The sequence below is a fragment of the Miscanthus floridulus genome, chromosome 1 (assembly GCF_019320115.1).
Source record: "Miscanthus floridulus cultivar M001 chromosome 1, ASM1932011v1, whole genome shotgun sequence".
Lineage (NCBI taxonomy): Eukaryota > Viridiplantae > Streptophyta > Magnoliopsida > Poales > Poaceae > Miscanthus > Miscanthus floridulus.
In genome coordinates, this window is record NC_089580.1 from 21,032,361 (window position 1) to 21,057,499 (window position 25,139).

The window sequence follows — 25,139 nt, forward strand, 5'->3', positions numbered from 1 at the left end:
TGGTCCAACTTCGGCTGTGTTAGGTCGACCTCTTTCGGTGCTCGATACAAGCGTGTTGTATGTTTCTTTAAACTCTTCTCCTTAATACAATGGTACGCAAGGCTTTTACGTATTGGAGAAAAAACAAATAGCATACGTGTTCAGGAAAACAAAAGAACAATTAACATACCCAAATGAGACAAAACTGCATGTGTATAATATATATATACCCCTAGATTAGAACAAGATGAAACCCCTGTACACTGAACCACCTAGAAACGCTATACGTAGAAACCACGTCAGCCTACCTCCACGGCTGCGTTCTTCACGTCCACAGGGATCGCGATAAACACATCACCAAAGAAACCACTCAGAATTTTTGAAAAAGGTGAGGAAAAAAGCGAGGAGCCGAGCAGAACAACGGAATGATCCATCCTCTTGTGCTATCCCTGCCCTCCCCCGCTATAATATCGCCGCGCCCTCGTCGCCATCGTCACCACACCACCACTCCTCCCTCCCTGCCCTCTCACTCCCGATCCCTCCACCACCACCGCTTCCTCCGCGCCACCCCTCTCGTCGCCTCGCGCGGCGACCAGCGGCGGATCGTCCGCGGCGCAACCATGGGGCTCTTCACTGTGACGAAGAAGGCCACCACGCCCTTCGAAGGCCAGAAGCCCGGCACCTCCGGCCTCCGCAAGAAGGTTTTCCTTCCCGCCCTCGCCCTCTCTTGCCCCCGATCTCCGTCCAAGTTTCTAGGTGCCCAGTCCGGATCTCTCTCTTTCTCTGACGCGGCGGGTTCGTGCTCGATTCTGGTGCCTCGGATCCGCTGCGCGACAGCCTTTCGCTTCCCGCCACCTCGCGGATCTCGCCGCGGCGGCTTTTCGCGCAGGATCTCGGAGCTCTGTTCTATCTGTCCTTCTGCTTGGATCTGCTGGGAAACCGTTGTCGGATGGGTGTTGTTCGGAGCATGCCTGCTGGCTTGATCCGTTGGTTCCTATAGAACGCTGGACCTGTGCGGGGTTGGAATGATCTGGACTTGTGCCTGCATGGCTTTGATCCATGCGATTTGCACTCGCATTCATCAGCTTTTGCTAATTGTTACCGGATCTCGCTGATGCAGTTACTGGCTTAGAAGATAACAGTGCTCTGTTTTCCTAGCTCGTGCATAATACCGGATCACCCTGATCGCTTGTTGGTTTCAGCCAGCCCAAAACACCCAGCCAACAGTATTTTCCTCTCACAACAAACCAGCACCCGCCAGCTCAAACCAGCCCAGAAACCAACCAGCGTACAGGCCGAATGTTCACATGAAAATTGTTGTAGCATCATTTAATGCATATGGTTGGGTTGGTTCGACATTCATTAAATCCCAACTCATCATATGTTGAGATTCATGGAATTCATTTCCATCCTGGTTCAGGCTTGAGTGGATCGTGTGTTTCCAAAATGGGATGAGGGGCAGAGTATTTTGATTTTGTAGTTGATACCCTTGGCTTATAGACGTAGTTGGTGACTTCGATTCATAGAGGTGGAAATTATGCTGCAAGTTATTTAGATTTCACATCGACCTTTTGTTGATTGCATATGATGGCACCACTCTGAAAATTCTGTGGCACGCCTCAAATTGCTTGAGGTGTGATCTGAGTATTTTGTACTAGTGTGTATGGATCTCCAGAGTGGTATACAATTATACAATATCCATTCTAAATTTTATCAATTTAATGTTTTCACACAATACTGATTGTCTTTATATGGTTGTATCTTTGTTGTTACTTTTTACACATTATTAAGTAGGAAAACATTAAAATAATACATTTTATTATTACTGGTATAGATCAAGGAATTATCCTCCAGTCAAGGCAGCTATGTCCATTATATCTGTCTGTGTAGCTTGAACAGTGTAACTCCTAGTGTTTATACACATGCATTGTTTTCTTTGATGCTGGGCATAGCATTTGTTCCTAGTTAGCTAGCCTTCCCTTGATGGGAATTAATCAAGGAAAAAATGTATGAATGGTCACTGATTGCAGATGCAAGTGATTTTGTCATCAGATACTTTGTAACTTTAATACTTGGTTTCATCTGTAGCATAGTACAATTCATTATGGCTTTTTTCTTATAATTAATCTTCTGTTAATATTACCAGGTTACTGTATTCCAGCAGCCTCATTATCTGCAGAACTTTGTCCAATCAACATTCAATGCCCTTCCTGCGGACCAAGTTAAAGGTAACCTGCTTATCGGATAAATACCAGTCCTGTTTCAGACAAGGTTTTCAGGATACCGCAAGGTTTTAATAAATTATTATTGAGCAGTTTTCATGTATACATAGAAATTGTAAATGGGAAATGTAGTTGCCATCGCCAAAATTTTCATGATCTCCATTGTTCTCTCTCTGCAGTTGTTGCTCATTAGTCATGTCTTCTTTCCTTTCTTATAGGTGCAACCATTGTTGTCTCTGGTGATGGTCGCTATTTCTCAAAAGATGCTGTTCAGGTGATTTAGAATACTATCCATCTCCCTTATATATTTTCCAACCCCATTTTGCAATTTGTATACTGTTTTGATAGTAGCTACTGTAGACTTCAATTCCGATACAGATCTAGTCTTAGTATTGTCTTCTCTCTGAGGCCGAGTTTTTTTAATAGACTTGGTTTTCATCAACTAAATAGAATCCCATTGCTTTTGCTTGTTACAGATCATAACAAAAATGGCTGCTGCCAATGGAGTAAGACGTGTTTGGGTTGGACTAAACAGTCTCATGTCTACTCCTGCTGTATCTGCTGTCATCCGTGAAAGAATTGGTGCAGATGTAAGTTTGATTTCTTAATAAAGGACAATGTTTAGCAGTATGAATATTTACTTGTTACTCCTTTATACGGTCTAATGACTAATGAATAACCTGACTATTGGTTTATAAACACATGGTAAATAGGGATCAAAGGCTACTGGTGCCTTCATCTTGACAGCGAGCCATAACCCAGGTGGTCCTACAGAGGTACCAACTTCACTGCTAGTATCTCTGTTGCAACACAAGTGCCACTCGTGCTCTATGTTATTGAATACATCGCATTGAACTTTCCAGGACTTCGGTATCAAATACAATATGGGAAATGGTGGACCTGCCCCTGAATCCGTTACCGACAAGATTTTCTCTAATACAACGACAATCTCTGAATACCTCATCTCTGAAGACCTTCCAGATGTATGATTCAGTGCCAACCTGCTAAGTATTTTCTCACTGTTTCTTTTGACAGGTTAGTGGAATATTCATTTTCTCCTACTTTACTACTGCAGGTTGATATTTCTGTTGTCGGTCTCACCAGCTTCAGTGGACCCGATGGCCCCTTTGATGTGGATGTCTTTGACTCCAGTGTAGATTACATAAAGTTAATGAAGTAAGTAGCTTGTTCTTTCGTGTTTTCTTTCATTGAAGTGAGAATATCTGTGCTTTATATCATTACATGTTACCTGGATCATGTTGTGTAACAAGGGAATCTAATGATTTAATTACCGCCATCATTCCAGGACAATTTTTGACTTTGAAGCAATAAAAAAGCTGCTGACTTCCCCAAAGTTTACATTCTGGTATTCATCTCTGACTGCAACCATGTCATCATTGCCGTAATAATATTACTGTAACACATGAAATCTTGCTGTGCTCTTTTAGTTATGATGCGCTCCATGGTGTTGCTGGAGCTTATGCCAAACACATCTTTGTGGAAGAGCTTGGTGCTGATGAAAGCTCGCTGTTGAATTGTGTCCCGAAAGTAATGAGCTCTTCTATTGTCACAAATTTCTACTTAAAATGTGGCTTGGTATTAATTCATCACTTATGTTTTTGCAGGAGGACTTTGGAGGTGGTCATCCGGATCCTAACCTCACCTATGCAAAAGAGTTGGTTGAACAGATGGGTCTTGGAAAGTCATCCTCAAATGTTGAGCCCCCTGAATTTGGCGCTGCAGCTGATGGAGATGCTGATCGCAACATGATTCTGGGTAAAAGGTATGATATGTTCGAATATCTTAGTATGTAGAAAATTTGTTTTGGATTCTAGAAAAGCATAAGGAATTCATGGTACTCCTCCTTTGCCTTGTTATAGATTCTTTGTGACACCGTCGGACTCTGTTGCCATTATCGCGGCCAATGCTGTTCAATCAATTCCTTACTTTGCTTCTGGCCTGAAGGGAGTTGCCAGGTAAAAAGCTCTCCATACTGTGCTGCTAATATAACACCTAGATATATTGTTACTGTAAAGACTCTCACTGTAGGCTCCAAGCGGTAAGCTTCACTGCAGCCTGCAGTAAAAATGCATGTTTCTCTCTACATTTTGTGCTCCATCTGTTTTAAGTCTGGCAGTGTTCTGCTCAATAAATCTGCTTAACATATCAGCAACAATACCATCTGGAACACAGTTTCTGCTAATGCCAACTTTTTCATCCCCCAGCCGTCTGACCTTAGATGCATTTAAAATTTCTCTATGCACTGATACGCTACTTATGATAATCCATTGTTGTAATTGCAGGAGCATGCCAACATCTGCTGCCCTTGATGTTGTTGCAAAGAATTTGAATCTCAAGTTCTTTGAGGTAAAGTGTTAAGACCTTGGTTTGCAAGATTTTTGAATGCCAGATAAATCTAACATAAAAAACCATGTTTCAGGTGCCTACTGGGTGGAAGTTTTTTGGGAATTTGATGGATGCTGGAATGTGCTCAATCTGTGGTGAAGAAAGCTTTGGCACTGGTAATATTTGGCTTCTGGCTATCATTTATATACATGCGAATCACAGTAGTAAACATGCTAGCACCTCTTGTATCGTCATGTTAGATGGGTAAATTGTGTTAACATGTGGTACATGAATGGGGCAAATCACTTGTTGTGTTCTGATAGTGAGCTCTCTCGCCCTTTTATTGAGTTGGTCATGAATCCAACCCATAGTAAAGTCAAGGACTTGTTGGTATTTGGTATAGACATTATTGAGATGTTTATATGTACTACTTTGGCCAGGATCTGACCACATTCGTGAGAAGGATGGCATCTGGGCTGTGCTTGCATGGCTTTCTATTATTGCTTTCAAGAATAAGGACAACCTTGGAGGAGATAAGCTTGTCAGTGTTGAAGATATTGTCCGTCAGCACTGGGCCACATATGGTCGCCATTATTACACACGCTATGACTATGAGGTACTAACTTTTTTTTTGACATGCGCCTTGCATATATGTACCACCTGTTTCAGATATCATTCTAAATGCACAAGTTTGTTTGTGAAGAATGTTGACGCGGGGGCTGCTAAGGAGCTTATGGCAAACCTAGTAAGCATGCAGTCATCACTTTCTGATGTCAACAAGTAAGTGGAACTTTTTTAAATGTAAAGGAATCAGTACCTCCAAAAAATTATGCTTGTACTTCCGATTATACATATATCAACTTAAGCAATCTTGAACATTTTAGTGCCATGTCTAAATTATCTCTGTCAGGCTGATCAAGGAGATCCGGTCTGATGTTTCTGAAGTAGTTGTAGCTGACGAGTTTGAGTACAAGGATCCTGTTGATGGCTCTGTGTCCAAGCACCAGGGCATCCGATACCTCTTCGGAGATGGTTCACGACTGGTATGTAGACTTGTGTTGTTTCAGATATCCTCTATTTTATGTCTTGAACCAAAACAAAGGGAGTGGTGTGAAAACTTTGTTCCAGTCAACAATACATTTCCTTTTTTGCAATATTATCAGTCGGTACATGATAAGTCTGAGTTGGATTCATCCTTGGTCAGATGGATATATTTGAGATCTCTGACTATATCATACTGGTGAGCTAACATGGATTTTCGGCATTCTAGGTGTTCCGCCTCTCTGGAACCGGTTCTGTTGGTGCCACCATCCGTGTCTACATCGAGCAGTACGAGAAGGATTCCTCCAAGACCGGCAGGGATTCACAGGATGCCCTTGCTCCGTTGGTAAGATACTACCCTGTCCTTTCAATTCACAGAGCTGAATATACCTTGGGTTTCTGTGAAATTGCATTTACTAATTTTGTGTTTCATCTCAAGGTTGATGTTGCGCTCAAGCTCTCCAAGATGCAAGAGTACACTGGCCGCTCTGCCCCGACCGTTATCACATAAAAATTTTGAAGAGTGTCTTAGAATGAGTTGAGGGGGTTACACAAACTCTCATTCCGGCCTCTTGTTCCATAGTTTTTCTTTCATGTTGCATCTCACCGATGAATAAAATGTATGTATCAGACTGTCTCGTTTTTTTGCCCATACCCCAGAGTAAGCCGCTGGCACAGCATGCGGTAATAATCTTGTCACAGTGTTGTAATTGGGAGCGTGTTTCTTCAAATCTTGTTAGAAGTGTTTCTGGTTTGTTTGAGCATTTGCGTATCATTTTTTTCTTTCTGAAGAGAACAAAAATATTTTACTCACCTGTATAACCTGTCACTAATGTTTTGATGGCTGTTTGGTGAGGCTTGGTTATGAACCGTCCGAGAATTAACCATTCCTGTGTGATCTGGTTGTAGATCCTGTCTTCTTAAGTTCCTTGTGGCATTATGGCAGGGGATTGTGGTTGTGGGTTGGGATATATTTGCATCGGTGTTGGTCTTGTTTTATATGATCAGCACAGCTGTGTTGGTTCAGCTCCATGATTTACAGGCCGGAGTGACCGGTGGTTCTGAATTTCTGATACATGTTCTGTTCTTGTGATAGATGGCCCTCTGAGCTCCATCCGCCGAATTTTTGATGTTTTGAGATTGGAAACGAGTGATGTTTTGAAAGTGGAAATGAATCGAGTTCTTTTGAATGTTAACGAGAGCGGTGGCATAAACCAATCCACGATCTGTGCAAGTACGCCAAGATAAGCCGATTGAAGAAAAAAACCAGAAACCCAGAACCCACGCATTTAGACACGTATCAGCGATCACAAGCACACGACAACAAGCTAGGGAACCAGATGGGGCCGGACGAACTCGTTTTTCTTTTAAAATGAAAAAAAAAATGATTTTGAATGACTTCTGACTTCGTCTCGGCTCATTCAACTCGGTTTGAAGTTGATAATTCAGGAGACCATAAATAAAATTATGCTAATTTGACTTCGTCTCGGTCATTCAACTCAGTTTGAAGTTGATAATTCAGGAGACTATAAATAAAATTATGCTAATTTCGAAGAAAGCTCAAAAAAAGTGTTCTTGGCTCGTTATCCAACACTAGAACCAGCACACTGCAGCTATTATTATGGGCATCTCAAGTTTCTGACAGCGTCAGTCTCATTTGCCATCTACGCAGCCCGCCTCTCACACAGAGGTAGGTCAGTCCCCGCCGGAGAATCAAGGGGCCGCGGCGCCCTTGCCGCTGCCGTTGGAGTGGCTGGGCTCCCACAGGACGGTTGTCTCCGCGATCAGCGAGGTCACCACGTACGGGTCCATGTTGGACGCTGGCCTCCTGTCCTCGAAGTAGCCTGAGGCAAACCAAGAAACCTCACAGGTTCAGTTCAGCCGCAAGAACCAACTGAAGCAGCAGAAGGCCGCACTGGAAAGAAAGAAACCGGTTCCGCTGCCTCTCACCTTTGCCTTCCTTCTCGGTGTCGCGGCCCACCCGCACCGACGCCCCGCGGTTCGCGACGCCCTGACAAGACAGACAAATGGGATGAGCGAGCCCGTTTTGTGACGCGAAGAAGAGGTGTTACGGTCTCGCCGTGCTCACCCAGATGAAGGTGTTGATGTCGGCGGTCTCGTGGCGGCCGGTGAGGCGGCGCTCGTTGCCGTCCCCGTACGCGGCGATGTGCTCCCGGTGCCGGAGGCCCAGCTTGCTGATCGCCTTCTTGATCACCTCGTACCCGCCGTCGCTCCTCATTGACTTGGTGCTGCATGCACATTCACGAGCAGCTAAGTAGTCGTGACTAGGCGTAATTTTATTGAGAAAATTTCTCGTCTCATTGGTACCTGTAGTTGGTGTGAGCACCAGCGCCATTCCAGTCTCCCTGCAGTCACATGCACAGATCCAGACGACATGAGACCAGCAGGATAACAAAACGACAGATATATCAAAACCCAAAATATCTGGTAAAGAAATGGTCACCGGAATGGGCTTGGGGTCGAAGGAGACGACCACACCGGCGATCTCGGTGATCCTCTGCCAGTCACAGGGAAAGAAGAACACGTCTCATCAGCAAAACACACTGACAGAACACACGCCATGTCTCGACGGAAGAAGAACTGAACACAGCCGGCAGGCGGCAGCCTCTACCTCAAGAATGTAGCGAGCCACCCAGAGCTGGTCGCCGGCCGAGACGCCGACGGCAGGGCCAACCTGGAACTCCCACTGCCCTGGCATGACCTCCCCGTTGATGCCGCTGATGTCGATGCCGGCGTAGAGGCAGGCCTTGTAGTGCGCGTCCACGATGTCCCGCCCGTAGGATTTGTCCGCTCCGGCGGCACAGTAGTAAGGTCCCTGTCAGGATCATTCTTCGTTCCATAAGCTGAAACTCTGATATTGTTAACGCAATGTCGATATGGTTGGAGGCAGATTACAAGGAAGTCTCGAGCTTTTGTTTCTGTGAATTTGCACATAATTGTGCTGAAAAGTAGTCTTGCGATAAACTAATTACTGCAGAGTGCAAGAAATGCCTAGGTACCTGAGGGCCAGGGTAGCCGCCCAGCGGCCAACCAAGAGGCCAGTTGGTGTCCTTCTGAAGAAGGGTGTACTCTTGCTCAATCCCAAACCTGAATTTGGGCAGGTTAAGTATAAGAAAAAGCACTTCATTGAACCAAATATTTGTATTGTGCAGGACAAAATATAGGGAAAAGTTGGAGATACGGACCATGGTTCCTCGGCCTTGACATCAGGGTGGCTAAAGATCGTCGCCGCCCCGTGCCGCTTGTTGCTCGGAATCGGTTTTCCATTTGGCTCGTAGCAGTCGCACATAACCTACAAACAGCTCAAAAATTGGATGAATGGTCTCTCTCCATACCCATGATCAACTTTCACGCATGCAGAGAGAATCTGCGAAAGGATGGTCTCTGGTTACCAGTATGTTCTTCCCCTTCCTGAACGGGTCTCTGAAGATGGCCCGAGGGCTTGATGCCAGCAACAACAAAAAGTGAAGGTGAATTAGTGCAACGCGGCAACAGCAAGGCAGTGACCAGTGAGGCACGCATGTCAAGGTGGAAGATGGAGAGTGGACGGGAGAGCATGAATGATACGTTCATACTACGTACCAAAGGATGACTTCACTGTCGTCACCCGGAGCTTGGCCTGTGCTGGAGCCGTCGAAATTCCATTTTGGAAGCTTGCTAGGGTCATCAACAGGTCCGGACAGCGTCTGAGTAAAAAAGCAGGCACAGAGATGTCATGCACTTTGATTTTTTTTTTTGAACATGCAGGAGGGCTGGCTGCGTGTTTTCGTGTGAAGAAGGCCCATGAAAAGTTGTTAGAAGGTGCAAAGGCACACTTGCACGGCACATATTTATCTTCCACCAAAACTATAGTACCAAGATAAGAATAAGATTGAAGGTCATCAGTGGTGCCAAAAAAGTGTACTAACCCTGGCTTTGCTCCTCACATCCATCCCGGAACCGCCAACCCTGCATCAGATCAGACAAGGTGCTTGACAGTGGATTAGTATGCCCTATGGTCTTCCTAAAATGTTTAATAGAACAAATATCCGAAAAATTGTCATAGAGATTCGTGCCGGTGTGAATAGAACACTCTTTTACTTGCTTCCCCATGTGAATGAAATGAACACAAAACGGAGAAAAGAGAACCCACAAGATGAACACACACCGGCATCAGATGGAACGAGGGGAAAAAAGGGCGATCTATACGCACCATATGTACTCGGCGATGATCTTCTCGGTGCAGTCCGAGAGGTCGAGGTTGATGAGATCGGAGAGCAGAGCCATGGCAGAGAACGCACGAGCAGAGAATGGGTGATTGATCTGTGTGTGCTTGTGGCACAGCCGTAGCTGGCTGCCTGGCTGCCCCTCTATAAATAGGGGCGGGGCAGTGAAGGGAAGGGAGAGCCCGAGAGTGGTTGGTGTGGTGGTGTGGCGTGGTGTGGGCTCTAGAACTCAATTCTGGAAGGCTCCGTGGTACGGTTGTCCATCCTCGACTGCAAACGTTTCAGCTGCATGCATGCGCTGTCACTAGTGAATTTTGGAGTGCTTTGGTAAAGAAGTGGAAGTGGGTGTCTTTTGACATACATGGTACTTGGTTCTGTTTGCCGTGCTATCATTCAGGTCGCTAATGCTGTTTTACGTGTTTCATCGGCCAGAATAGCGTGGAGCGTGGAGTTATTTCTACACGGCAAATTCAGTCACAGATCGTCTGAGTAGATTTGCCTCGACGAAAGAGTTTTGCTCCGGTAGTCCTTCCAAAGACCACCAGAGCAAAACTCTTTATTTAATTGTATTGTTTATTCTAGACTGAGAGTAATAATTGGTTGATATCTCTAGCTATTTTTATTATTTGGATCTCTATCTTCTTTGCTACTTATCTATCTATCTATCTGCCTTCTAGCCATATGCATGGTTTCCTATGATTGATCGATCTGTTTGTCTATATCTTAATATCTGTATCTACCCCTTTCCTATCTATCTATATATCTCTATCTATATCTTAATATTTGTATCTGTAAGCTCTCTAATGACCAAGCCTAACGACGTTTCAAGCTTCAACTACACCTGTGCCGGTAGTGACGTTCGGTCACTACACCTGTTCCGGTAGTGACGTTCGGTCATTTGACTTTTGTTTATTCACAAACAATAATCATAGAGTACCGAGCAGCAAGACAAGACAAAGGGTACTTAAATTCGATCTCCGATCCAACCGCATCCGATCCGCATGCAGCATGATGCGTCCCCCACCCTTGGCCAAAGGCCGCCAAACTCTCGCGCCCCCGAGCATCGATCGAGGCAGCTATGGCTGGTGCCGTGTCACTGAGGAACTCGGACCACAGTCCGCAGAGGAGGAAAAGGAACCGCGGCGCAGCGCACGCCAGTTTCTCCGCGTATCTTGACTAGAGGACATGCAGCACACGCTTGCACGGAGAAAAAACGAAGATGAGATCGATGAGGTTGATGCGTCCATAGTGGCGTACTGCAAGTGAGGTGCGCCGTGATCGAGATCGTGCGTCGTCATCACGACTGGTCACGGAATAAGGCGTTGGTGACCGTACCCCGTACGTTGAGACCTGGTGGGCGTGCACGGCGAATATGGACCGGTCGAGCCGGAGATAAGGGGATGGAACCTCGAGCATCAGCTTTATCACCTGGCCGGCCTTTGTCTTTTCGCACGCACCGTTCTTTAATCTTTCCAGGTATTTTGTGGTGTGTATTTCGGGGGAAAGCACGCATGATTGCACCCTATCTGAGCAAAGAACCTAAGGCTATCCGCACCGCTGAGCGGTAAAGTGGCCGGTACGCTAGCGGTGGCGTACCGCGCGTCCGCACTGTGCGCGGCAGCGTACCGGCCGTACAGGGAAACGCCAGAGCTGGCGCGCGAGGAGGCCACGGTAAACACTGTAGCAGCACTGTAGCGAGAGAGAGAGGTAGAGTTGGTGAGAGAGAGAATGGGGGAGAGAGGGGAATAAAATATGGAATAGTGAGTATAGAGTATGGGATAGAGATAATACGGGTGCGGAAGAAATAGGTATAGAGTAGAGAATCTCGATGACTAGGATAGAATATTCCTTTTTAGAGATGGAAATAGAGGTGGACGAGTGCGGATAGCCTAAGCCCTTGTTTAGTTCCACCCCAAATTCCCAAAAAGTGCTACAATACCTATCACATCGAATGTTTGTGGCCCGTGCATGGAGCATTAAATGTAGACAAAAAAAAACTAATTACACAGTTTGGTGAAAAATTGCAAGACGAACGTTTTGAACCTAATTAGTCCATGATTGAACACTAATTGCTAAATAAAAATAAAAGTGCTACCATAGCCCCAAATTCCAACTTTCTAAAACTAAACACGCTCTAACTCCTTCTAGGACCGATCGACCTAACTTTGGAGAAGTGCATGTCTGCAATGTTTTTTGTGCAATGTTACCACATGCCACTTGCAGCCGTGATTGTGCACATTTCACCACCGTCCGTCCACCGGTGCCGCTTCAGGTACAGGTGTAGCTCATGCATTGCACGCAGACAAACAAACAAAACGTCTGTGCTGGCAGGCTATCCGCTGACCCATTCACCGTCCTGCAGCTATCTTCAGAGTAGGTCCACAGGTTACGAGTACTGCAGCTATCGACGATGACTGTGTGAGTGCTGGTTTAGTTTCTAAAAACTTTTCTAAAAAGTGCTACAGTAATCATCACATTAAATCTTACTTCTCTGAGTTCGCCTACACGCATACTGTAACACACACTTGCAGTCGCAGTGCAGGCAGCATTGATCTCGTGCACATGCAGGATTTGCCGGCCGGCGGTTCTGCTATGCTACCGTATCACAAATATCTTCAGATTGGAGTGTAGAGGCCGGAACTTCGTTCTATTATTAAAAAGAATCATATCACTAGTATCAGGCAGGCATCACCACATCAGCACGCTGCCGAAAGAGGCCGGGATCGGGCAGCGTCCATCCAGGTCCAGCGCGACACAGCATGAGTGACACACGGCGGCGGCGCGGCGCCGAGACGAGCCGAGAAGTGAAATCGAAACGTGATACCACCAACATGAACACGCGGCACGTGGTGTCACTGAATCCCTATTCCCTACCAGAGACCGTCCTTCCCTGACGGAGGCCGTACGCCGCACATGCACGCTGGGCAAGGCGGCGGCCCGCGAGCCGCCGGCCGGCGCGGGCCCTTGAGCTGCTTTGGGCAATCGCCGCTCGACCACACCACTAGCCAGTACCAACCGCCGACCGCGCACGGGCACGGCATGCCGCACGTGCTCGGTATTGTAGTTCTGTAGGAGTAGCACAGCACGTAGCAGCACTCGTTCTCCTGTGCCCATGCATGAACGTACGGAGGAGAGAAGTGAACACTGCAAGGCCGGCCACTTCCGATCCGCCCCGTCGCTGGAAATTTTTAAAAAAGCGACACTAGCTAGTTGATGCGAGCAAGCAGGTATACGTGTTCCTCGGTCAGACCCAGACCTACCGACTGCAGCGGGGTGCAGTTCAGGCGGACCGTGATGGATAGAGATTACGATCACAGAATAACTAAATCCTATCTCACGGATGGGCATGCACGGCGAAAGATGAACCGGCCGATCCATCGAGGATAAGGAGAATCATCATCTCATCTTTCACATGCACAAAGCACAACTGCACATTTCCAGGTATTCGGTTGTGTGTTCTTCGCCCCCTCCACTTTTGCGGGCTGGTGTTCTTTGGTTGATATAACAAAAAAGCCGTGTATAATAATATATAATTCCACGTTCGCAGCCTTGCTCGTCAGATTTCGAACAAACCTACCTTTTCTTGGGGCCATTTCCCATGTGGAAGAAGAAAGTACGCAGCGTCAGCCTCCTATCAACGTAATTGGCCGGTCCGAACTAAATTGCTGCTCTGAAAAGAGACAATAAGGGCATCCCTGACGGTTTCTAAGGGCGTGCCCAACGCGACAGGTTGGCGTGCTGCCCCAGAGGCCACATAGGAGACAGTAGTCTAAATCACCACGATTATTAGCCCCACAGATGCGATATCCTCATCTGACAAAAGTTCAAGGCACTAGTTGGAGGGAGCGTTACGAGGAAGAAGCACTCTGCTATGCGCTGACACCTAAATTTGGTTTGGGATAAGGAGACGATAAGGTCGGAAACTTATCAAGGAAAAGCCTAGATATTCAACAAAATTGGCTAACTAGATTGCCATCAGAACCAACTAAGATAAGGTGGCGTCATTGTCACACAAGAATGGGCCTTATTGGCAGGGACGACAAGACATGAAGCAAGAGACACGTCGGACTTCATAGAAGAGAAAGATTGAGGTCCAAGTTATCGTAATTTAGAAAGCTTTGTTTTCTTTTCCAAGTTCGTGGTCGGTCTTGTTCGATTAGGACTCATAGTCAAGCCTCGGGTATAAATATTGAACCCCGGCTATTGTAACAAACATCTCAGCGATCAATAAAAAACCAGTACCTTTGCTTTTCGACTTAGGAGTAGGAGTAGAGTAGATCTCGGTGAGTTCTTCGGCAAACAGGGCTACCCTCGGTTAAGTCTGACTTCCGGTTTGTCTGTGAGTATCCGTCACGACTTATATTTTGTTTGTAAGGCTGCCCTCGGTTAAGTCTGATCTCTTACAAGCACGGTATAAGTTAGTTATCATCAGTTAAGTGTAAGGTTGCATCGGTCTGGCTCGTATCTCTTACAATTACTAATATAAGTTACCATTGATTCTTATCAAAATTTGTACGGTTGCATCGATCCGGCTCGTATCTCATACAAATTTTGATACGGATTAGCTATCGATTAAATCTATTAAGATCGGTAGGGTTTCCTTGATGTTTTTAATAAATTTGCTAGTTATGGATCTTGTTATAATTAGTTCCTTACTATTTGTAATAAAATCACTCATTGCCCGATTAGGATTGAAGTGGATCGACTTTATATCTCTTTATATCATCATCTTGTTGCTTTACCCCGTTTACATCATGTTTTGACGATAGTTTCAACTAGCTTAGCCGTTTTGATCCAATCTTGATCGAAGATAGCATGTGGTCAGGGCGTGTTTAACCCTAAGTAAAGCTTGCCAGTTAATGAAATCTGGTTTACAATTGTTATTATGGCTGTCATCGATCTGGTCGACCCCACTGTTAGCACTATAGATCGGGAATCGTTAAATAGTAAGCCTTGCTTATGGTCAAACATAGCCTCTGGCTGCATGTTATATCCGCATCGGCTATTTAGCCGATCGCCTGCGCTTCCACGATCGTAGTATGTTTTCACGATTCTATTAAGCGCGTATAGATTCGTATGCTTTGAAGGTTTAACTTGTTATCTTTATCATGGTTGCATCGGTCCGGCTCGTATCCCCACTGTTAAAGATGGCAGATTGGATCTAATAAGTGTATGGACTTATCCACGTTTAATAGTTGAGTGATTACATGTTACGAGTCCTCTTTCATTGGAATCGTCTGTTTTAGCCGATAACCTGTCTTTTGAGAATGTATTGGCCATTTACATGCTTTTACTTATCTTTATCTTGGTTAAAAGCTAATATGTTTCTCAATTAATATGAATGCTCTCACGCCAAACTTTTTACATCTTTAGCATGTTTTCATGATCATCGGTTAAGTTAGATCTATGCAATTGAGTAAATGATAATTGCCGATATGCTCGTTTGTGCTTATCATGCATTATGAACATGCTGGATATCGACTCTCTAGTCGGTAGCCATTTTCATCAGCTACTTAGCCGCACATTTGGAACTGTCTGGACAAACACCGGCATGTTCCACCTTAAATTACTGATCCATCTTGTCTCCTTATCAATTGTAGGGTCAAATTGACTGGCATGCTCTAGGTCACGATCATCCGATCCGGTGTCCTCTTAAGTCCGAAGAGAGCTCAGGATCTGCTCCACGTGGTTTCTCTTGGCTTGCTAGCGTGTCGACGACGCAGATCGACCCATCACTTTTTTGCCATCGACACTATAAAGTCAAGAGGATGGAAAAGTAGCATGCAGGCAGACAGAGAAACAGTGCTCGTGAGACCAGCAACTGTGGCCTGCGTTGAGAAGACAACAGCCTTAAATCAAGTCTACATGGACTACGCCCCGTTCGTTTGATCGTTTCTATGGCTTGTAAGTTAGCTGATGTTATTTTATTATAAAAAAAATACTATATTATAACTGATAAATATGACTGATACGTTCAAGCGAACATAGGACTTTTAGGTGAGGCTAAGATATTTGACTGCCTCCGATGGGCTTGCCCTTAGGAATAGAACAACTCGCTAGCAACTGCACTCGCTAGTCTCACACGGATTCCTAGAAGAGCTATCTCTCAGTCCTGCTGTCCACGCATATATGCTCCATACTTTTTTTCTATTTTCTACACTGTTTCTAACCTCCAGCCCAGATGCCGACTTAATGTTTCTGCTGTGGACGCCCTAAGCACGTCTGAACGTATACCTCTGTGTACTGCACCAAGAAGGGTGATGTTGGTGTTCCCTTGCATTACATAACAATGCACCCGCTTGTCCAAAAAAAAGAAAATACAACTACTAGTAGTACAACTATAAGATTTATGTAAATCAAATTAGCTTAACTTAACTAAATCTATAGTGTATATTATTAATATTTATGTCTTTAACTAGGTTTACTGTGAAAATATATTTTATAATCAATTTAATGATACTTATCTTGTATCATAAATTATTATTCTTATATAACTTTTGATCAAACTAGAAATTGTTTGATTCCTCATAAAGCGAGAATTACATTATTTTATGGGTAGATGGAGTATATATACATCAGGACCTTATTTGCTCCTAGTACTCTTTCGTCCTAAAATAAGTCCCTATCTTATATCTCAAGGAGTCAACCAATCTTAACTTTGACTAAGTTTTTTAAAAAAATATATATTCATATTTATATCTTCAAATGGATTTACTCGTTTGAAAAAAAATAGATTTACTATGAAAACATATGGTGTGATTAGTCTAATAACACTTATCTGATATCACAAATAATAATATTTTTTGAGATATATATTTGGTCAAATTTAAGATTTGTTTGGTATATATCTTTAAATATGTACGTAGCTCTGAGATCTTTTAGGCTGTGGGCTTCATTTCGGGACTACTATACATGTCAATCTGGGTCCAATGGATCATTCACTTTGTAAGGAGCCTGTATGTTTTTCGGCCCTTCACGATAAGCCCACGGCTATAGTACATGTCAATCTGGGTCCAATCGACGAAGCACACATCACACAGCCCACTGGCCCCAGCCTGCTATGCCAGAACGAAGACGCAGCGCACATATAACGGAAAAAAATTGGGCCCTACACCATCGCCTCTGCGACCCTCGGACCCTCCCTCCCTCTTTCCGCTACGCGCCCAGACTTGTTGGCTCTCGCCGGTATGCGCCGCCGCGGCCCGCCGGGCGCGCGGCCGGAAAAAGTGGCCAAATGGGGAACCCCACCTAAACACGTCCCTGCGCACGGACAAAACCACGCCAAATCGCGGTCGTGCACGGAGAGAACCCCCTGAAAAAGCGCGACCGTCGCAGCTCACAGGAGGCCCGCATGCCGCCCGGGCTGGTCGCTGCCGCTCCCATCGGCCGCCGGCTCTCGACCGCGGCCGCCACGCCGCTGTCCAGCCTCACCGACGCGCTCCTCGCCACCCGCCTCGCTAGCCACCTCCTCACCACACCGCACCTACCTGCCGCGCTGCTGCCCGCGGCGCCGCTGCCGCTCCCCGTCCACCTCCACATCCTCCGCCACCCGGCGCTCCCACCGGCCTCCAAGCTCTCCTTCTTCCTCGCCGCCACGCCGCCCGCCTCCCCGCTACTCGCGTCCACCTTCCCCGTCCTCCTCCGCGCGCTCGCCGCCGGCTCCCCACCACTCCTCGACGAGCTCCTCCCGTTCGCGCTCTCCTCCGCGTCCCCGTCCACCCTCCTCCCCGCCCTCCTCTCATGTCTCCTCTCCGCTTCGCGCCTCGACGCCGCGCTCTCCCTCTTGGACGCCTCGCCGCCAGACCTCCTCCCCCGCCTCGCCGCAGCTGCTCTCCCTTCCCTCATAGCCTCCCCGAACCTCATCGCCGCCGTCCCCGCCATCCGCAAGCTGCTTCCCATCGCCTCCCACCCACCACCCGTCCGGGCAACGAACCGCCTCCTCCTGGCCTTATCGAAGGAGAACCTCTGCGACGACTTCCGCTATGTGTTCGAAGAAATGTCGAGGAGGGGCCTCCCTTCGAATGTAAGGTTATACAACATTTGCATCCACGCGTTTGGCAAGTGGAGGCAGCTGGGTATGTCGCTGAGGCTTTTCGCAGCAATGAAGGCCGCCACTCCTCCTGTTGCGCCAGACATATGCACGTATAATTCAGTCATCCGGGCGCTTGTGGTTGGTGGACGGGTACCGGATGCTTTGGTGATTTTTTATGAAATGAAATCTTCTGGAATTGAGCCAGATGTCTTTACTTATCGAGCAGTCATGAATGGGTGCTGCAAGAGTTTTCGGATGGATGATGCACTGCGTGTGTTTCAGGAGATGTGGGGCAGCAGTGGGGTGAAGAGTGATGTGGTGGTGTACAATTCACTTCTCGATGGGATGTTTAAAGCAAAGAAGCTTGACGAGGCATGCGGTTTTTTTGAGACAATGGTGGCTGATGGAATCCAATGCTCAGCAAGCACACACAACATTGTGATAGATGGGCTGTTTAAGAATGGGAGGGCAGAAGCAGCATGTCGGCTTTTTTATGAGCTAAGAAGGAAAGGGCAACTGTTGGATGGAATTGCTTATAGTATCATGGTGAGGGAGTTCTGCAAGGAGGGGATGGGGGACCAAGTTGCAGAGGCCGTAGAGTTGGTGAAGGAGATGGAGCAGCAAGGCTTCAGTGTTGATTTGGTTACAATAACATCATTGCTAATAGGTTTTAACAAGAGTAAACGTTGGGACTTGGAAGAGCAAATAGTAAAGTTTATAAGGGACGGCACTGTATTGCCGGATGCCATTCGGTGGAAATCAAACATGATGGTTGCCTTGAGAGGACCTCACGGCAGAGAGAAAGATGGGACACCACTGTTTTCCTTTGATGGTAATATGGATGATGTGATGAGTTTGGTTAACCATGTGGGACATACTGGTACTGATGAAGAAACCCCAAATAGTGATCCCAAGGATGATTGGTCACTGTCACCACACTTGGACCATCTTGCTAAACATGCTGACAGTTTGAACAGCTCTGCTGTATTTACAATGCACAGAGGGCAGAGGGTGCAAGGTATGGGTGCCAAGACTTTTGATGCTGACATGGTCAATACATACTTGTCAATTTTTTTAGCCAAAGGGAAGTTGAGTGTTGCTTGCAAGTTATTTGAGATCTTTACGAATCTAGGAAACAAAGGGACAAGTTATACATACAATTCACTGATGACCTCCTTTGTCAAGAAGGGCTATTTGAAACAGGTATGGGCAATTCTTCATGAAAGGGATGGACAGCTCTGCCCTAATGATGTAGCAACATATAATCTAATCATTCAAGGTCTTGGCCAGATGGGGAAAGCAGAGGTTGCTAGCACAATTATTGATCGGTTGTCAAAGAAAGGTCTTTACATGGACATTGTCATGTATAACACTTTGATCAATCAGTTGGGAAAGGTCGGAAAGGTTGAAGAAGCAGGCTGCTTGTTTGAGCAGATCATCAGAAGTGGCATGAAGCCAGATGTTGTTACTTTTAATACATTGATCAATATTAATGTAAAAGCTGGTAGACTAAAGGAAGCTGACAAATATTTGAGGAGGATGATCACAGAAGGCATTGCGCCAAACTATGCCACAGAAACAATATTGATTTTCCTTGATAAGGAGATTGAAAAGAGAAGGCAGCAGCACAAATGAACAACAACAGCAGCAGCAGCAGCATAGCCTTTCAGTCCCAAGCAAGTTGGGGTAGGCTAGAGTTGAAACCCATCAAGAGCCCCAAGTCACGGTTCAGGCACTTCAATAGCTGCTTTCGAAGTACTCCTATTCAAACATAGCAGCACAAATGAACTGGCAAAAAAATACGAACGAAAACAGTGTGATATCTGTTATTTGTATTAACCATTACAAGGTATGTTCTTGTTATATCCAAACTGGAAAACTGCTGTACAAATCATGATTATTGTAGTGCTGAATATTCGGAGTTAATGCAGTTCAGAAGGCTTGGCTGAACCAAACTATTGGAGTGATGATCACTTTCGATATGCTCACTGATATTCCGGTATGCTCACTGATATTCCTGCTTTAACCATAAAGCCAAAAAGTCTTAATCTCTAATGTCTTGGCGGTTTAGAGACGTTACTGTGGGCTTCCAGTAAACACCCTAAGACGATTAGGCAGCCTGTTGGCCAAAGGACACATTTAATTCCGCAAACTGCATCAATTGCATTGAATGAGATCTTCCTGTATCACATCACACATTCATAGTCAATCTAAAGTTCTAAACTTCCATGAGGTAAATTTGGCAGCATTTAATTAAATTTGCCATATTTCTCTTTCCCTAGTTTATTTTTTTTGGTTTGTTATCTTTTGGAGTTTGTATCCAGTAAATGTCAGACAAATGAAACTGCAGTGATCACTAAGGCTAGCTATAATTACTTGATCACAATTGTCTACTGGAAAGCTCTTTTAAAATGCCTTCTTAGATTATTGGATAACAGAAGATTAAAAGTACTGAGTATGTACCTACAGATATTTCTGTTTCTTTTCTGGAGGGGGGCTCGGGAGGACCTTTCTTTTCCCCTCGAACTCCATTGCAAAGATGTTAATTCAGAAATTCTATACAAAGTACTGAGTATGGAGCCATCGTTCTTTCACTATCACAAAATAGGACCCCCACGGGATCCTTCGATCCTACCAGATTAGGTGCGGACCCTACTACCAGTGCCTTCTCGAGTTCTTGTCCGATGATGGTCAAGTCTATGGATACTTCTCTTCGGTTAATTAGTTAGAGAAGAGCTGTCTTTGGTGTTAATTGCTTGCTTTGCCAGGGAATGTATCGATCAAGTTTGGTTTAAGGCCATTATCCCTGGGGTATGATTGCGGATAGGTTCCTATGGCTCTTCCTAAGCTGGCAATCGACAAAGCTAGGTATGACTCTGTTGCCTCATCAGGTTCATAGATCTATGGGCTTCAATTGTCAAGAAAACCAGTTGTAAGGCAATAAATAGGGGATCTATGGCCAGAAATCGATCTCTGTTGTGACTCAGTCATGCTCTCATTTGTTGCAGTTCACATTATGCTGACTATTAGTATCGATTTTTTAAGATCATTATTTCCATTAAGTGCTTGAACTCTTTCTCCCTTTTTTTTACATGAATATGCTATCAGTAATTCAGTATGCATGTGTTACAACCAAATTAAACAGGACGTGCAGTCGAGCACTTTGTTTTGTCCTTTGTCGTCCGTTGTCATCCTCTTCATTCTCCCTTCATCTCTCTCTATCATCTACACCTCTTCCTGGATGACGATGACATCGGCTCCCCTTCCGCTTCCTCCACTACGACTTTTTGGTTGGTTGGTTGTGGCTGGTTGAATTGGGATAGGAAGTTCATGGTGATACTTTTAGCATTACTTTTCAGTAAGGTGTACTTGTTCTCTCGGATCAGCGGCATTGTTGCTCATAACTACTCTGTTTCACTATATGAGCATTTGATATCGATCACGTGATTATGTTGCTATGCCTAGAATACTGAAATGCTATATCAGTATGAAGTTTATCATTACTGAGATAAGGGGCATGGCAAACAAAATTTGTTTAGAATATTTTGGTTCATGTGTGACACCAATTGGTTGTTCACGATAAGCAGACAGATACTATTTACTGGAAAGCTTAGTTTATGGACATTGTGTATTTCATGTGAAGCTTAGTTTTGGTCCATATGAAGATGTTAGGATTGAACAGTCTGTACTTTTGCAGTGATCCAGATTAGGAGGATCTCTATCATCAAATTTGTGGCAGATTTCAGTTGGAGAATTGATTGAGATTAGGGATGGACCCAGCAGCAAACTTTTGGGTGGGGTGGGGGGATCTGTCACTGAGATGTATTCTGATAATGCCATTGCTCACATGTAAAACACTTGTATCAGGGTAATACATTGGGCTGATATTTTTGTCATCATACTATATCATGCATCATTGTCTAAGGGAATCATGTAACTACCCCTGATCATCGATTTTTAAGAAGATTCTTCAATTAACAATTTGTATTAAGATATATGTTCAGATTTGGACTGCAGCAAAATACGCCTAATACAACCAGGTAGTTTGTACAAAATCATGAAGTGTTTGGACCTCTGAGCACTCCAAGAGGTTAAACAGTTTTTTTAATACAATTAAGAGGTTAAACAGTTGGAATACACCCGTCATTTGTGCTTGTGATTTTGTGCACCTTTTCAGGGTAGAGTATACAGTATAGAAATACCTCGTGGCAGCCGTGCTTGCATGTTTTAGTGATTGTTACCTGTAGATAGGATAGAGTTGGTATATGACCGCACTGTATCTTGCTTAGTTTATCACTGTGCAAACAAAACACCTCCCTGTTTCATAACAGTTTTGGATCATAATCAAATGTCGTAAAAGGCACGTGCTTTGAGCCGAGTTTGTTGCATCCAGATTGAATTATAAGACCTGGAGCCGCAATGTGGTCCTCCTCTGCTGTGCTGCGTGGGATGTGTGTCTTGTTTTCACGGGGACCCGTTTTCACGTGCACGCCTCGGGCGTTGGCCGTTGCACGGGGATCCGATTACGAAATCAGGAATCCGAAATTGGGTCAGAAAGGTTCTTGCTTTCTGCTCCTCCAACTCGGCGTGAACTGCACCAGAATCAGGAAGAGAGCGCTTTTGAGGCCTAGTACTCGTCTCCTGGTTTGTCAGTTTTTTTTTTTTTGAAAATTATGTTTGTCAGATTGGATGTGCTCTTCAATCTTTTCGTGCAAAAATGAGGCTAACCTGTCTCCGTATCTCTCGCAACTTGCCTTACATTGTGTCGTGCAATTTGGATGCTTCGTTTAAACTTTAAAGAGGTCCGAGAAGGTCTATGGATGAGATGAGAAGCTCCAACAGGGTTTCTCATTAAGGCTCGTTCGTTTAGGCGTCAGGATTCATTCCGGGTAATGAAATCTTATATAAATAAACTAACCATTCCAGCGTGGAATTGTTCCGGAGGGTGATTCAGGGCTAAACAAATGGGGCCTAAACATGATACGAAGATTACATGAGTTCAAATCTGCACTTGCATCACAGTTAGTATCCTCTGTTTCAAATTATAATTCGTTTGACTTTTTTTTTTTACCCCAAGTTTGACCGCTTGTCTTATTCAAAAATTTATGCAAACATAGTCAAATTTTAGTCATTCTTAAAGAATTTTTGTTAATAAAGCAAGCCACAACAAAAGAAGTGATATTTAGCACAAATTTTTTAATAAGACAAGTGGTCAAACTTTGGGTCAAAAAGTCAAATAAACTATAATTTGGAACGGATTTAGTATATTCATATGCGATTTACATACTAGTACCTGCTTGCGACTCCGCATGGACAACAGGCAATATATTTTTCAGAAATTGGCACGGATGCTTGCCGTCCGCATTATACTGATTGCCTCATATTCACTCTTTTTTTATTTTTTGCGAAGTCATATTCACGCCTTGTTTAGTTCACCCCCAAATTCCAAAAAGTTGCTACAGTACCTGTCACATCGAACGTTTGTGGCCCGTGCATGGAGCATTAAATGTAGACGAAAAGAAAAACTAATTGCACAGTTTGGTGGGAAATTGCGAGACGAACGTTTTAAGCCTAATTAGTCAATGTTTGGACACTATTTGCCAAATAAAAACGAAGGTGCTACAGTAGCTCCAAATTCCAAATTTCGCGAACTAAACAAGGGCTCACTCTGTTGTCTGTTCTTCGACTTGCAAATATCATTAGCAAGGGAATCCAAGCTTCTTTTTTTTGCATTGCAAGTATTGTGATTATTGATGCTGAATTTTGATTCTTCAGCGTACAGAACAGCATCACGCTATGGGTATGGACGAAATGCATCCCTCTTTGCCTTCCCTTTATTTATTACAAACCATTTAAAACGTGCCAAAGGGCTGATCACTGTTATACTTCTCTAAAAGCGGCTATCATTGTTTTTTTTCACGTGTCTAGTGGAGTCCTGATTTCGTCAGTCTTATCATCTTGCATTCCATTTTTCTGTTGGTAGAGGCAACAGCCATCCGAATCTGAAATTTAACAATATGCCATCCACCAAAATAGCTGGTATAATAGCCAAACGTGATGGTCACATGTAACATGGTTAGCTCCATCGAACTTCTGTTAGTTTAAAAGTAATCTATTGTAATGATAGGGAATAGGAGAATAAAAGCCAATTAGTTGGGTCGACAGATGTATTTTGGTGAGTGAATTCACATGCTATGTATGCAAGATGCCAACGGGCACAAAATATCCATGTGCCCGCGGATAGAAAACCCGATGAGCATGGATATGGGTTTAAGTTTGTGCCCACGGGCACGGGCATGGGTGTGATTCTAAACCCGATGAATATTTGCTCGTGGGCATAGAAAAATGATATCCGCACCCGCAAACCCGCTAGACCCGCGCCAATGACCCTATAAGTCTATATACGGTTGTATGTCTTTATTCGTATTAATTTGTGATGACTTGAGATACACTAATGTAGACTTTTGATGACTCTTGTATGGTCAATGTGTCATACTTTATCTAATGTTGAGATATAGACGTTTATTTTTTGATATATTGTTTCTTACTTGCTATTAAGATATGGTTGGGTGCTTTGTTGCTTCATTTTTGCGGGTATACGGGTATGCCCGTGGGCATGTGATATCCGCGGATAGCGGGCACGGGCATGGTTTTCTACCCGTGACGGTTAACGGGCGCGGGCGCGGGCACGGATTTTTGCTCGCGGGTATGGATATCTAAGACTAGTATCCGCGCGGATTTTACCCGTTGCCATCTTTAGTATGCGTATGCCGCTATGCTTGAACTCGTGCCGCTGCTAACCTACGCCACAGCCATAGCCACACCCAATCATCGTCGAAAGGTAAATCAAGATATATAATCCAATTATAAACCAAACTTTGTAATTCCGAAAGTACCGTGTAATGTCTACACATTATTATGATGTTACTCCTAGTAGTAAATAAATAAAACGCTCATAAGCCAGAAACTAAGCAATGTTTTCCTCTTTCTCGTAGAAGCCCTGGGCCCAGGGGCAAGTAAAACAATGTAGTAAAATTCAATCGTGATTCAAGCCCTGCGTGGTCTCTGGTGAAAATGGCACAATGTTGAAACGGTGAAAATTCATCTAAAACATACCCTGAAGTTTTAAAGCATTAAAACATGGCACATTCATAATACATGTTATGTATTTTATCTCTCTAGACTAATCCATTGTGTTTTTTTTATGTTTATGTCATTTTCATCGAGCATATAGGTCTCTTCGTATGGACCTTGCAAAAGCTAGGTCTTGTGATAGCACACGGTAGCTGTGCA

General features: G+C 44.6%; 3 protein-coding genes across 4 annotated transcripts; 2 read left to right on the forward strand and 1 right to left on the reverse strand.

Annotated features, from left to right (window-relative positions):
- The first annotated feature begins 353 nt into the window (after positions 1-353).
- Positions 354-6,453, forward strand: LOC136475379 (phosphoglucomutase, cytoplasmic 2-like). Its single transcript, XM_066472893.1, has 18 exons — positions 354-680; positions 2,126-2,207; positions 2,420-2,475; positions 2,678-2,791; positions 2,915-2,977; positions 3,065-3,184; positions 3,277-3,377; positions 3,508-3,567; positions 3,650-3,749; positions 3,827-3,984; positions 4,082-4,177; positions 4,505-4,568; positions 4,642-4,723; positions 4,988-5,163; positions 5,251-5,327; positions 5,458-5,590; positions 5,818-5,934; positions 6,028-6,453. Exons 1-18 carry the CDS (start codon positions 405-407, stop codon positions 6,097-6,099), a joined length of 1,947 nt encoding a protein of 648 aa, XP_066328990.1. The 5' UTR covers positions 354-404; the 3' UTR covers positions 6,100-6,453.
- A 690-nt stretch (positions 6,454-7,143) lies between these two features.
- Positions 7,144-9,962, reverse strand: LOC136475388 (glutamine synthetase root isozyme 2). Its single transcript, XM_066472898.1, has 12 exons — positions 9,802-9,962; positions 9,518-9,557; positions 9,192-9,295; positions 9,002-9,050; positions 8,795-8,901; positions 8,609-8,696; positions 8,221-8,424; positions 8,053-8,106; positions 7,917-7,954; positions 7,678-7,837; positions 7,539-7,599; positions 7,144-7,432 (listed from the first exon to the last, which is right to left on the reverse strand). Exons 1-12 carry the CDS (start codon positions 9,873-9,875, stop codon positions 7,302-7,304), a joined length of 1,110 nt encoding a protein of 369 aa, XP_066328995.1. The 5' UTR covers positions 9,876-9,962; the 3' UTR covers positions 7,144-7,301.
- Positions 9,963-17,000: 7,038 nt separating this feature from the next.
- Positions 17,001-21,821, forward strand: LOC136475397 (pentatricopeptide repeat-containing protein At4g01570-like). Of its 2 annotated transcripts, XM_066472902.1 has the most exons (4): positions 17,001-19,695; positions 19,778-19,845; positions 20,615-20,714; positions 21,544-21,821. In XM_066472902.1, the coding sequence occupies exon 1, from the start codon at positions 17,166-17,168 to the stop codon at positions 19,479-19,481; it is 2,316 nt and encodes a 771-aa protein (XP_066328999.1). In that variant the 5' UTR covers positions 17,001-17,165; the 3' UTR covers positions 19,482-19,695; positions 19,778-19,845; positions 20,615-20,714; positions 21,544-21,821. The 2 variants fall into 2 exon arrangements, with proteins under 2 accessions (XP_066328999.1, XP_066329001.1); XM_066472904.1 differs by lacking the exon at positions 20,615-20,714.
- The last annotated feature ends 3,318 nt before the right edge of the window (positions 21,822-25,139 follow it).